Source organism: Coffea eugenioides, chromosome 11 (genome assembly GCF_003713205.1).
Source record: "Coffea eugenioides isolate CCC68of chromosome 11, Ceug_1.0, whole genome shotgun sequence".
NCBI lineage: Eukaryota > Viridiplantae > Streptophyta > Magnoliopsida > Gentianales > Rubiaceae > Coffea > Coffea eugenioides.
Genome location: NC_040045.1, coordinates 41,267,183 through 41,282,175, shown reverse-complemented (window position 1 = coordinate 41,282,175; position 14,993 = coordinate 41,267,183). Strand labels below are relative to the sequence as shown.

At 36.6% G+C, this 14,993-nt stretch overlaps 1 protein-coding gene across 1 annotated transcript; it reads left to right on the top strand.

Moving 5' to 3' along the window:
- Nucleotides 1-797: 797 nt before the first annotated feature.
- On the top strand, nt 798-9,249 carry LOC113753418 (receptor-like protein 4). Its single transcript, XM_027297561.1, has 9 exons — nt 798-1,128; nt 1,255-2,325; nt 2,763-2,913; nt 3,971-4,042; nt 4,663-4,731; nt 5,054-5,122; nt 5,767-5,844; nt 7,800-8,005; nt 8,716-9,249. The coding sequence occupies exons 1-9, from the start codon at nt 1,044-1,046 to the stop codon at nt 8,820-8,822; spliced, it is 1,908 nt and encodes a 635-aa protein (XP_027153362.1). The 5' UTR covers nt 798-1,043; the 3' UTR covers nt 8,823-9,249.
- The last annotated feature ends 5,744 nt before the right edge of the window (nt 9,250-14,993 follow it).

Below are 14,993 nucleotides of genomic sequence, written 5' to 3'. Positions count from 1 at the left end.
GTCCCTGCCTATCACTATGCCAACAAAGTCAACAGGGCCATCACTACATTAGATGAAATCACAAAGCAACCACTAATTTACGCCTTTATCTTTTTCCCTACCATCCTTTTTTTCCCCTACCATCTAGACAAATTACAAAGAAAAAATCGTTCTGAATCCCCTTACATTTCATTAAATAAATTTTTTTCATCATTCACTTTTAAAATTGTAATTTTATATCCCTTACAAAATTAAGTTGATCCCAATTTAGATTTTTGACCACTATTACTTTGAATTCATCATACAACCCATGCATGATCATTTTTTTAGAGGTGAAAAGACTAGAATTTATTTATAGTTAAACAAATGATCAAATTCATACTTATTTTTATCTCTCAAAAAGTAGGATCTGATTCTTAGTTATTTAATTTTTTCTTAAAAAAAGTGAGATCAAATTCAATTCATATCTATTTTACCACTAAAAAAATGGAATCTGACTTTTTTGTACATAAAATATGACTGCATGTAGATCATGTGGTGATTTCAAACTAAAAAGTGGTTGAAAATTTAGGTTAGAATCAAAATTTATTAACTTAAATTTTGTAAGGAAGGTAAAATTAACAATTTTAAAAGTGAAGAATAAAAAAATTATAAATGTAGCGAAAACCATTCTTTAATCTTAAACCTCCCAACTACAAAGTCCAATCAAGCATTTCCAAAAAAAAAAAAAAAAGGCTCAATCAAAGAAATTCTACCCCACCTCAAAAAGAGAAAGTCACAAGCCAGCACCATTACTGCCATAATTAATTCATCTTTCCTTCTTCCCTGCAGTCCTCATCAATACCGTTTACTTCCCTTTCCAATTTTCCTTCCCTCGCGCCCTTTCCCGCCGCTAATCGCTCCACATTCCCTCCTCACACCTAGACACCGCCCACCAAAACCCCCACCAAAACACATCCGGGAACAATTTGCCAAAACTCCAGCACTTTCCCCCATGTCCAGACAAGTGCTCTTACATCATTACACACACTACACTCACTAAACCCACTCTCAGAAACACCATCATGTCCCCTCTTCCTCTCCCCCTCCTCCTCCTCCTCCTCCTACTCCCCACCGTCTCCTTCTCCCTCTCCATTCCTTACCCCTATAGTAAGTAATCCCATCCATATCATCATTCACACACGCTCCCACACTTTTTGAGCTTAACCATTTTAACTAACAATCTTTTAACTGTCATAACTAACGTTGTTACATATTTTACTTCTAACGTAACAGATTTTTCCCTTCACATCGACTGTGGAGGACTGACGAACTCCACCGATGTCTTCGACACCACTTGGATTTCCGACCGGTACTACACCGGCGGAGCTACTGCGGTAGTTTCCGAGCCACTCCTCTTTACTCACCAGCAAGAAAAGACTCTCCGCTACTTCCCAATCTCATCCGGGAAAAAGAATTGTTATAGTGTTAAAGAAGTTCCTCCCGGAAAATACTTCCTCCGGACTTTCATCGCCTACGATAACTACAACGGCAAGTCTCATCCCCCCTCCTTCGACGTTGCCGTTGAAGGGACTTTGGTGTTTTCTTGGAGGTCTCCTTGGCCGGAGTCCATTTCGAGATACGGGGCCTACTCGGATCTTTTTGTCACCTTCTCGGATTCCGATGCTGACGTGTGTTTTTACAGTATTGCCACTGATTCTCCCGTCATTGCTTCTTTGGAGCTTATCCAAGTTGACACAGACGCTTACACTTTGGGCAATGGGAATGGCTTTAGTAATTCTTCAATCTTGGTGAATTACGGGAGGATTTCGTCCGGATCGGGTCAGTGGGGACCCGGGTTTTCAAACGACACTGACCGGTTCGGCCGGTCGTGGCAATCGGATGCTAAATTCTTGCCTAGACGTGGAAAGATTAGAGCAATTTCCGCGATAAGAGATGTCATCAACGTTGAGAAAGAACCGAACTTTTTTCCCTTGAAATTGTACCAGACAGCTACAATTTTGGTAGGAGGGGATGGAAAATCCGGGGATTATCTGGGGTATGAATTGCCTGTGGACGCGAAATTGGATTACTTGTTATGGTTTCATTTTGCCGAGATTGATGTTAGTGTAACTAAAGCAGGACAAAGAGTTTTTGACATTTTTGTGAATGATGTGAATATTAGTAGAGTGGATATTTTTATGAGTGTTGGGAGTTTTGCTGCTTATGATTGGAGCTATGTGGTCAAGAATTTGACAAATACAATGTTGAGTATTAAGCTTGTTCCAGTCGTCGGTTCGCCTACAATTTGCGGGGTTGAGAATTATGCTATTGTTCCAGCTGATCTTAAGACTCTTCCTGACCAGGGTATGTCGAAATTCATGCCTATTTGCATTTTCCTTCTTCGTTTTGAATATCTGTTGACCTCTGCAGTTGCTTAGCTAATTGTTAGTGGAGTTCTTGGTTCCTCATATCTGTTGACCTCTATAGTTGTTTATGTAATTTTTAGGGAATGTAGAATATGAACTTTGTTGCTTTGGATTTAGGAAAATGATTGCAATCTTCTAAATGTAGGCATCAGAAACAATAGGAAAGTTGGCATTTTCACATCGATGTTAGTGGGCCAGAAATTGATGGATTCAGTGTATCATTGGCATCGGTTTTTATTACTATATCATAGTGTTCTTGTGGTTTGAAAATTAGGAGAAGTGAGACTTCAAAATTATATTTAGATATTTTGTATCTTTGACCCGGTAGAATTAATTTGCATTTGACTTGAAAAGTTGTTGGGATTTTCTCTGCAGCTACTGCTATGCGTGCATTAAAGGAGTCCCTTCGAGTTCCAGACAGGATGGGTTGGAATGGAGATCCATGTGCCCCTACTACATGGGATGCATGGGAGGGGGTGGCATGTCATACATTAAAGGATGAGTCTGCGCTGGTGGTGTCCCAAATGTAAGTTCATTTTTATTGTGTAAGCAGTGTTAGTCAGTCTTAAGCATAATGCTTATATAATCAAAATATGGTCTATGAGTTAAGAGTGTGGTTGTTAAATTTGTGAAACATTTTTATTTTTCCAGCTTCAGGGGTTAATTAGAAACTAATCAATTGGTAATTTCTCTCTGCATTGGAATGTATGTCATTAACAGGGGTTGTGAACTTAAGGCAAAGTTTTCCATGTTGTAATTTAACTTTCTTGCTATTGATTTTGTCATGTACTGTCTATAACTTTCAATGCCTAAGTAGAACACTAGAAAGAGCCATTGAATTAACTCTTAAGGAGGAAATGCACTTGACTTACAAGATACTTTTCCACTATAAGAAAAAAAGAAATAAAAGGCTTTTGAGCTAACTTTAATTACGACAATGTACTTCTTTAAATACTAAGCAGAATTTCTAGTCAAGTTTAAATACTGATAGACAATCCTCCAAGGATAGCATGCTGTAGATGGTTCTTATCCCATCTCTTCACACAATGTACTTGGGAGCATGTCTGTGGTTTGAGCTGCTTCCTGTTGTTGCTTTTCCTCCTTGGTTTCAAGTGGCAGCAGGCAACACATAACTGGTGGGTTAGCAGTATCATTGTGTCTCATGGTGACCTCAGCCATGCTTTAGTAGCTAGTTGGGATGCTTGACCATATTCTAAAAATCAGCAATTGATGAATTCATGACATCAAATAATTGACTTTGTATCATTATCTTATACCCAATCATTTAAAGTAAGTCCAAATGGCTGTTACTGATCTTCAAATGTTGACTTTGTGGATTTTATCACTTGTGGTGCTTTCTTTACTAGGACTAGCTTTAGTGCTTTAAAGGGGTTTAGTTAATTTTGTGCATGTATTCTTCTTTTTTGGAGATTTACTTATCCATGTGGTTGGAGGAATGTTAATTCAATGAATAAAAATTCATTTGTGTTCAAGAACAAAGATTTTCATGGTGAAGTAGGGTTAACTTTTCTTCTTGTGGATTATATCTCAGTTGAACTCTCTTTTCTTGTTTTGGTTTTCAGAGATCTTGGAAACCAAGGCTTGAAGGGTTATATTAGCGATCAGATTTCTCTCCTATCAAATTTGGTGAGCTTGTGCGTATCACATTTTTGCGCTTTACTGCATGTACACATTTGAAAAATATTGTATCACCTGCAAACACATGGAATAACATTTTCTGGATGCATAGTTTCTTTCGGCCTTTTTGTGTTTTGGTTTTAATATCATTCTTATCATCTTCAAAGTGAATTTCGTATCAATTCATGGTCTTCTATCATTCCTTTGCTTGCTGGTGTCTATACCAGTATGGCTTACATTTCCTTGAAGAAGCTACTTGAAAATGACTTTCTTTTGGTGGCATCCCAATCAGTTCTATTTTAAGTGATAATCTTTCCTCATGTACAGTTCCAGTCAATTTTCTCTTTTCATGTTTATCAACTATGCATAACGTCCTCAATTGGGCAAAAATATTTCCTCTCAATTCATGTTTTCATCCATTTGTGTTGGGAGTATATATAAGCTGTATTCTTGAGAGAGTAAGTTTCGTCATCATAAGGATTGCTCTTGCATGACAGAATGCAAATACAAGCTGAGAACAAAGCCACTTTTTTTTTAACTTCATTTCTGTCTTTAGTTGGTTTTTTGCTGGAGTCTACCAAATATTGATTCTTATATGCTAGGATTTACCAAACGGACACATCTTTTCGACATGCAGGAATTTAAGTGCTAACTCTTTGGGTGGAGGTTTGCCAGAAGGATTGGGTCAAAAGTCTCTTGCGAAGCTGTAAGATTACATATTCTGATCCTGGTTTTAAAAATATGGCTACAGTGAATATGATTGAATTGAAACTCCAACCAATGTGCAATGTTTTGCTACTTGGCCATGCTTTATTACAAGAGTTGCACTTAAGTGAAATTATATGACTTGCATATTAGATTTTTAAAGTGCATGAACGCTAAAAAGTTTTATCTCATGTCTTTAACGGTTTTTTCATTAATTCTCAAAGGTGGAATGACAATATGCTAGAAGTCAACTAATATTGATCAGAATGAAATCTGAGTATCTACTGGACATAATTGCTTTTGTTGTTATGTTGTTGATGCAGGGATCTATCAGACAACAAGTTCACGGGGTCCATACCCGATAGTCTAACTTCTTCTAATTTGCAACTTGTGTAAGTTGTCTGTCTTTTCATGTATGTTCTTGCACGAATAGTTAAACCCTGTCCTGTTTGAAAATGGATGTACATCTTTTATTGGGGTCACATACCCAGGAAAATTTAGGAAAAATTAGTGTAGCTTAAAGAGGGAAGTTTGAAATAACTGTTGCTACATTATCAATTCTTTTGAATTTATAGTGAAAGTGGTATTGTTTTTGGAACATTAGCTTTGTTTTGTTTTCTTTGGCAAATGGAAAATTAAGTAAAACTAGTGCCTACCATTTACCAGGAGTAGTTTTTCAGCCGCTAAAAAGAAAAAACTAAATCAGTATTGGAACAGCGGAAGTTCTCTTTGGAATAGCTTTTAGCATCTTTTTGGCTTATGGATCAGTTTACATGAATTGGCAACGCAATCAGATAGCCACATTCATCTTCCTCGTCAATTTCAAGCCTAATCCTTTCACTTTTAGAGGTTACAAGGCCATTATATCCACTTTTACCTGTTTCTGGATAACCCACTTGACTTTGTTAGAATAGTGGAGACTTTTGTACTGTTGTTAGGAAAGCTATGGCTTTATGTGAAATCAGTTTACACGTCAATTATGAGATATTATGTACAGTCTGATCTTAATTTTCTAATGTTATGCATTTCTTCGCAGGCTTTTGAATGATAATCAGCTGGATGGCAGAGTGCCAGAGGAACTTTATTCGATTGGCGTTCATGGTGGAGCTATTGAGTATGCCTATTCTAATCCTCTGGCTAATCTTTCTGCATGAAACAACTACTCACACACACAAACACTCATGGCAACACGTGTACATATGTGGTCATATGTACATTTTTTTACATATCTATATTTGTTTCTATGTAATTCAAGTGCTGAGTCTATGTGAACCCCATTTTGTTTAGCTATGGTATATGCATTTTAAAGGCCCGCAATTGGGTAAATTGAACCTGCAATGTGGCTCCTTGCACAGTTTTCCACCACCAATGTGAACTTGGTGCCATTTGGATGGCATTTGGTTCATATTATCTTACCACTAAGCCTATCACACAATCATAAGCACATGCTCTGCTCAAGGCTTGGCGTATTTGGTGGTTGCTTTGTCTAGAGATCCTTTCATACAAAAGACCTAATTAATTGCCTTCCGTTGCTGTTCTTTCACATTCTTCAAAATGCTTCCAGAACTGACCCTTTGTTTATATATCTGCGCTGCTGCAATGGGTCTCTCTTTCTCTTTTGTTGCTCGATAGATTTCCTTTTAGCATCCTTGATCAGCCATGGAATGCATTAGAATTCGAATTGATTAGATAAGGTATTACAGATACGTTATGCTGCAGGGAATAATTTTATGTTGGCTTAGTTGAACCACAGCGTACTGATAATTTAGGGGTAAGACATCTTAAAAACATTATTTACTTAAAAGTTCAATTGGGCCAATAGAAGTTATTTTGGATGGTAGGGACCTGAGCGTGTGTTAAACACTGAGCACATTCCCCCACTTGAGAAACACTGATGGAAGCTATGTGATGCTTATGCTAAAGGGCACGAGGTACTGGAAGCATGATGACTGATATAAGCTTTACAGAAGAGTAATACTGCAGATAGAGATTTTATCCTCTCATAAGTGATTCACCAAAATTTTCCAAATCTCATCTGCTTTGTTGCACCCTCAATACGACTATTTTCAGAGCAACAGTTTTCTTATGCTTTATGTTGCTTAAGATTCACTTTCCTCTGATTATGAGAATGGAATTTGGGACAAGGAGTGAATGTTTGAGTATTTACTTCGAAATTTTAACTCACCAGCATAGACAAATATGGAGTTGAATTTCAGTCCAAAATGATAATTAACCTAGTTATTTGGATGAATAAAACTTGCAGGATTTGTTATCTATGGTTGGACATGTTTTAGCAGATGTTGAAATCGTAAAACAAAACAAAAAACCTGTTACAGTTTAAGCTAGAATATTACTTGTTATGAGTCATGGTGTTCCTTAAGAGCATCTCCTGTTCTTAAGCTCTCCATAGTTATATTATGATCAAAACTCGTCATTAGATTGGGAACTGATTATGTTAATCATGAGGCATATGAAATGTAAAACTCATGGCAAGGAAGTCAAATTCAAAGTTAAAACAGAATGAGCTGTCTGAAGAAAGACTGATAACGAACGAGGTGCAAATTAGGTCAAGTTTCATCATTCAGGTGAAGCCATTCAATTCTTGGTGGGAAAGGCTGACTTTGTTACAATTTCTTTCTATTTTTGCAATTCATTGTCACTTAATTCCGAAGCTTAAGTCATTCATCTCAAATTGAGGCTTTGACAAAGTTCTATCGAGCTGAGCGTAGGATACATCAGACAACATTTTCAAGGACCTATGGTGATAACAATTCTGAAGATCTTGTGTTTAATGCCTATCGTCCTGGTCTTTTATAATTAGGCTATTGAACTCTAGCCTGGCACGGAAAAATTTTCTTGCGAATCGAGATTCCTGTAACTTAGCAGATGTTCTAAATTAGGGAACAATCTGCTGTTGGATAACACAAGCTGGGGAAGTTCCACTGTTATTTTGAAGATGTATCACATGTTCATTGAATCTTGTTACTAATAATTGCTAATCCTATTTGTTATGTTTTGGATTATTTTGCTTATCTTTGGCTTATCATGGAATTTATCTGTATTTCACAGTCTCTCTGGTAACAAGGGGTTATGTGGTGTACCTCCCCTGCGTGATTGTCCTTTATTCTGGGGAAAGGATGGCTTATCTACTGGTGGTAAAGTTGCAATTGGTCTATCATGTCTTTTTGTCTTTTGCATGTTGCTGCTTGCGATACACATGTGCATCAAGAGACGGCGCAATGACTATGATTTTGGTTTACCGCACGAGTTGATGTGTAAGTAATTCTTACAAAATTTTGCTTCTGGTTTCTTCTAATGTTTGTTGTTCCTTTGCATTTGAATATTGTTGATTTACCCATTATTACATTTTAAGCAATGGATTGGAAATTTGGCAGGCTAATAGCCTTTTGAAAACGTGCTTCATCATCTACTCATGTCTTATGACCCGGTGAAATTAAACTTCTAGAGAAAGGTTAATCTATTTGATGTTCGTTTGATCTATCTTCTGCGGTAACACTCTCTTTTGACGGCCTTCAATGCCTACTCTCTGGCTGAAATTCATTAAAAGAACATTATTCGTCTTGCATTGAATTCATCACATGATGCTCATCGTAACATTTTCTTAAGAAAAAAGGTGATCTGTCCTTGATAGACTCTTTACTTCAGTGAGCTTGGAGTTTCAGAACAACTAGTGTGGTTGTACCTCTGTGTGGATACATAGTTAGTTGTAAATTGTGTCACCTGATAACGTGTATATCTCCAGATTTTACCCAACATTACGGTTGGTCTGCCTTCAACCTCGAAGCCTTCTTTTCCTCCAGTTAATTTACATCAATCTGCTGCACACTTTCTGAAATCATGTGTATTTAATATCGAGTTCAAGATTCACACCTTTTAAATTACGATAGTCCTGTTCCTGAACTTGCTAAACATCGGATTTTATACTCTGATTTATGTTGTTATTTCAATGCTTTTCCTTTTCCAGCATTGGCTGCAAAAAGAAACAGGTATCAAAGGCAGAAATCTTTGATGGCTCTTGAAATGGAGAGCCAACACGCCAAAGGATTCATACCAACTTACAGCTCAAATTGACAGAGCATTTTCACGAGTAGTGTAGTGGAACATTAGGATTTAGACAGACCACAGCTTGCCAAGAGGGCAAACGGAGGGGACCTCAGCTGTGTCGACACAGTGGGCGGAGACCGGCGGATATGATACGTGTTGACATGCAAATGGCTTGGCAAAGATGTGACTTGTTTTGGCTCTTTCTCAACAATTTGTATTGAAATGGGGTCCTGGAAAACCACATGGTTTTGTAGAGTGCAATGTATCTTCATTTATTCATTTGATCAAAGCCCCCTAAAATCCCCGCTAAAAGAGAGAACATAGATAAAAGAAGAAGAAGACAGACAGCGAGTGAGATAGAGCAAATGCCCCCGATGTATTATACCCAATTTTCGGCATTTGAAGAAACATATTATGTGAATTCAGATTGTAGATAAAAACCATTTATTCTTTTCTTGGCGGTCCCATCACCCCATTTGCTGCATTATTTGCTTCATCTGGTCCCTCCCTCAATGCGTACATCGTCGTTGTGGGCTACAACATTTACTGCAGGCTCGATGCATTTCTCCGATGACAGGCTCCAAATTTGTCCAATAATTCATCCTAGTTTTGTCTCTATGCTTCTTGAGTCACGAGTATATATAGCAATTTATTAGTTTTTTTTTTTTTTGGTGGTTCACGAAAAATTGACAACTCATCAAACAAATTGATTTTCAGCTCAGAAGCCAATAAGAACACAAGCAACAGTGACTAGGTACTCTCCTTCACATCCCGGTGTTGCCAGATTTGAGTTGTATTTGGACCACAAAGGTATGGCATATTCGGGTGCCACCATACACGAATGGCAAGGGAAATGAAGGAAACTGTGATGCTTGGACATATATATATGTATCTTCATTCTATGTCGTCTTCATCAACCCTTGTATGGAGGGCCCTAGTGAAATTTGACAGCCATTTCTGCCACATTTCATTGACTTGGACTTCAGAGAAGGAAATTCTTAAATTTAGGGAAATTAATTAATTTCCAATTGATCGAGAAGAAAGTAAAAGGTGCCATAACTTTGCTTTGCATCGTTTCCATTGAAATGTGGGAAAGAAGATCACGTAGAGCTTAGCGTGAGAATCCATCTTCTCTATCACAAAATTCAGAAACCAATTTCACCTAACAGACGAAGAATTAAAAATGGAGAAGACTTAAATTGATTAACATTGCAAAAGCTTGACGGTGAAGCGGAGTCAGAAGCTTACAAAGTCAATAAAATGAGGAATATTTAGAAACCTAACAGTACTTGTAATGAAAGGGAGGGAGAGAATTCTAGCTTACAGAGTAAAGTCTTATTAGTTAAATTGCTTGCCAATGTTTGGAATCAACTCTGCCTAACCAGACCGAACGTTTGGAATCAGTCTGGTTTCACATTTGATACTGCTGAAATGTCAAAAACCATACAAGAACTTTGCAGACAAAGCGTATCGTATCGCAAAGACTTGGAATAAAACAGCTACGTACTACTTTTCGGCTTAGATGAATTGGAATATATGTCTCGATATAGACAGATTTAGATCAGAAGTTACGTACCAATGCTAAAACACTGCTACTCGTTCCACATGCAATGATACAAAGATCCTAATGATGATTTGTTTTACCAGGTTCTTCAGTCGCGCGTAATGATTCAGGACCATTTCTCATGAACTTCAGATATATTATATGGGGCAGAAACGGTTCACTTGATCTCAATTGCCTTTTTAATTGGTGACCAATTATAATTAATGATGATTTAGGCGTAAATGTGATGTGGGTTGGAAAAATTTCAAGATCGATGAACATTGGATGTTTTTGTCACTTACTGAGTAACTTTCAGGTCTCAACCCATTTCCTCAGTTTGTCTTCTTTCTCATGTGCACCTTTCTTTCCTTCTTTCATTCATTCATTCAAAGAAGAAGACTTGGTCATTGGAGAGAGGACAGTTTAGATAGAATTAAGATGAGAGAACACTACACTACTGTTTCACGGATTAAGACTCAACCCAACCATTGCTCTATTTATGGCTCCTTGTGATAATTCCACGACTCCAGTCACATTCACTACTTAACTTTGAGTTTTGACTCCACCATGCACATAAAATATATATATATAGCCCACTAGAAATCCAACTTGCCAACTTTCTTTTTTTTTAAAAAAAATTTTAATGCAAGAGTACTATCAGATAGATGTTAACGTTGAAATACAACTTTTTTTTTTCAAAAAAAGAAAGAAAGAAAAGAAAAGTGTTTATGTCGTAATCTATTTGTTAAGGAAGTGATATTGTAGTTTATTAGCTATGAAGTGTGAAGATTGAGCCACGTAGTTGTTCAGATTACCACAACATAATTTATTACTCTTACATGGAGTGAATCCTATATTATATATATACATACATGGACCTAATTACCCAAGCATGGCTTTTGCTTTCTTGATATCGTCAAACTTTTCTTTTACTTTTCCTTTATTTCCTGTTGCTTTTGCAGTTGAACAAAAAATCAGGGAACTTCACCAACCTCTCTCTCTCTCTCTCTCTCTAGTTCTTAGAAATTACAACGTACTTATGAAAAACATGCTGAGTTTTCTTTTTATTTATTTTTCAACGAGTTTTACTAAGACATTTTTGTTCGTTAAGGTAGACCAGAAAAAAAAAAAATCACGATACTCTAATTACAAGTCAAATTTTCCTCCATATTGTGTGATGAAGTTTAAACCAAAGGAATCATTCTTCCTTTTTGAGCAAATTGCTACGTTTCCCATAAATACATTTTCCAATCACCTTTTTACCTCACATATGTCAAACTGTTTCAGTAATTTTTCTACAAAAAATTCAGAAAAATGCAATGACAGTTTCCTCAAATATAGCCACAAAATACTCTTTAACATATTATTGTGTGATTGTAAAACGTAAGACCAAAAAAAGGTTCATGTTGAAAAGCAACAGCTACGTACAAACTACTATAACACCTACATTTGTGTGTAAATTTGTACTTACGAATTATATATATATATATACACACACACATTTGTGTACTGTACGATAAGCGTGTGACAGTGTGTCAACTTGTGTACAAAATATTCAACAGGAAATAACCACTAGAATCTGCTCACATGACAATCAATTCCAGATCTGCTTGCTTGCTTGTTTGTTTGTTTAATTTCAGGTCTCTTGCTGCAAATTCAACTAGTTGACCGACCTCCTTGCTCCATAGCAAATTGAGGGAGACAGGCTCCAAGAAATTATTCTGCCCCAATATACATGTCCTATTTATTACCTGTATTGAACAACGACTTGCACAAAGAAAAACGCTCCTAGTTTCAAAAACAAGTGATGATGGGCATCGTTACCGCGTCAAGGGCTAAGAAGAAGTCCACTTCTGTGGCCAATCAGAGCAAATATATATATATATATATTATTTATTTTGCATTTTTTTCTTGACTTTGTTGACCTCGTTACATGCAAAAGCCAAGTCTTCCATGTTCTTGGTTGCCTGACTCCACTTTTGTCAATAATTTTTGTTTCACATAGTAGTGTGTTTGCCAGGAAACTGTAGTACTAATTGAAAACAACTTATTGTTCGCGGAAGTAAGTTAAAAAAAGAAGATCTCTCAAATACATTATTATTCTTTGTTCAACGGTAAGAAAATCAACACAAAACTTGGAAATTTTTTTGGTTCCCATCTTTTGATTCCAACATTCTTGCATGCACCTGCAAATACTTACTACTACTAAACGAAAGTTAAATGAGACTTCGCTGAAAAAGTCATCATCAGTGATATCAACTAGCTAGTGGCGGTAACTATGTCCGTATGGTCTAGAAGTGGACTGCCCTGAGGGCAAAGACAAAGGGAGAAGATCAGAGTAGTGTTTATCTGCAACAGAAGAAAACGAAAAAAAATGGCATCAACTTGCTTCGTTTAGCCAACTACGACATACCCAAGTTGCATAAACGGATTTGACTTTAGAACATTTAAGTAATATGCGTGCCATGTCGGCAGAAGAGACCTCTCCTTTCTCCCCAAATCATAATTGTATATCTACTGTCCCATTTTTATTTGAAAAACGCAGATAGAGGTAAGTGGACCCTTTTTACAGTTGGACAGATTCCACTACTATCATTTTGATTTTGTACATGCGATGTGAGTGATTACTTATATTATATGGTGAAGGTTTATATAATCAGCTAAGAGTTAAGATCTGATTTTCTTTTTCGTATTTTAAGAAAATAATGGTGGTAATTTTATTGACACCACAGAACGCGGCATCTGCCTCTGGTCCATGTTGATGATTCCAAATGGAATGTTGTATACAAGTCTAGGTTCTGCAAAGAAAACACCCCATGGTAATCTTGCAGAAAACCAGAGGAAAGTTTGAGAAAGTTCATAGCCATCACTCGGTAATCTTGCTCAGAAACTCCACGTGAAAGCAGCCCTAGACATTTCAACAAGGTTACTATATACCTTTTCTAATTCTGTTTTCGATGAAGCGTACCACCATTTTAAGTAAGTAATGCATCCTAGAGAAACTTCCAAAAGAGAGAGAGAGAAAAGAAAAGAAAAGAAAATTCACATACACGCGTTGTGCGAGGATGATGTCCAATGGAGAAATTAAGCGATGAATTGAAATTTACTTAATCAAAATAATACACGTAAAATTAGACCACTTGCTTGTAATTGATGGTAGAAATGAAAAGTTAGGCAGATAAGAACATACATCAACATCTTCCCAGCACAGAAATGACAAAACCAGAAGACATACATAATTGACGATTGATTGCTGGAAAAATAAGTAGAAACGTTAAGGATATTGTGAGGCAACTTCTCAACCAATAGGAGCAGTTATGTGGTAAACAGGGTGGTCGTGGTCCCAACATAATGGCTATTTATTTATAGTACTTTGAGTCAACAAAAACAACTTGCTACACACGGGAGGAAATGTGCAAAGCAAAACCCCACTTGGAAATACGGAATTGCAGCAGCAGCCTACTTGCTTTGTGGGCTCTGTTGCACAAGAAAGAAAGTAAACTACAAATATCATACATCTCTCAGGCAAATCTGGTTGTGAAGGACTTTACGTCTAGTGTGATTTTTTCTCTTGCGAGAACTCCGACTTTTGATTGATTGTAGCAACAACAAGAACAACTACCACAAATGTTTTATAATAAGAAAAAAAATAATAATGCTGATTTTGACCAAATTCTTGTGGTGGGCTGTACATTTCTTAGTTGCATATATGATAAAAAAATTTTGATACGGTCTCCTCATGCTTATCCCGTTTGACGTTCCAATCATTCTTGAACTGCAATGCACAACACTTTTGAAAGACGAAAAACAAATTTAATTTGTTGAGATGGTTAATAAAAGTGAATTCATGTTGCAAATTAATGAGATTTGCAGAAAAAGAAATAAAAGTGAAAGGTAAATCTAAACCATTTTAGCTCTTCATTTGAATCTAGAAGACTGCGGCTCATCAATAATGGCTTTAAATGGTGGAAAAGGAGAGATGGTTACTTTCATTTTAGTTACTTGAGTGATCATTAAAAAATGACAAGTGGAATTAGGATAATGATCAAGTCATCAAACCAATGATCTTTCATTTCAACAAGTTCTGCCATGTGAGTTTCTCATTTTTCCTATAATCGCCACGTCTAATTCACGTGGCTTTTTTTGCCCAGCCATTAATCCACGGCTGCAAGCAACCAAGCAAGTGGCTTCAAGAGGAGTACCACTAGTGTAACTATGCTGTTTGTTTTATTCTCCTAACAAATGGTTGGAGAGTCCGTTTGAATTACTCTTTTCTAAAATTTTTATAAAAAAAAATACCGTAATAATTTGATATATGCGAGATAAATTAAAAAATATATTTATGAAAAAGGTAAAAAAAAATTTCGGCAGAAAATTAAATGGCAATCCAAACTCTGTTTTAATTATTAGTAATTTGAAACAGATCTAAGGTTAAATCCCAATTGGATGAGCCAATTGTAATTTTAAGTTTGCACGAGTAAGTATTACTTATAATTTTAGTTGGTTCATTTATCAACAAAGATCTTGAAGATGATTAAGAGGTTAACTGCGCGCTAATCAACGTCCTAAACTGGTTAGATCACGTGGGTTGACCCGAAAAGCTGGGTCTTTGTCCACGTCGGTAGAAGAAAATCAAGCAGCAGTCAAAGATTTCC

Coding starts and splice junctions, on each gene's coding strand:
- LOC113753418 (XM_027297561.1), top strand. CDS start 1,044: ATGTCCCCTCTTCCTCTCCCCCTCCTCCTCCTCCTCCTCCTACTCCCC. Junction 2,326..2,762: donor TAAGACTCTTCCTGACCAGG/GTATGTCGAAAT, acceptor TTTTCTCTGCAG/CTACTGCTATGCGTGCATTA. Junction 4,732..5,053: donor CAAAAGTCTCTTGCGAAGCT/GTAAGATTACAT, acceptor TTGTTGATGCAG/GGATCTATCAGACAACAAGT.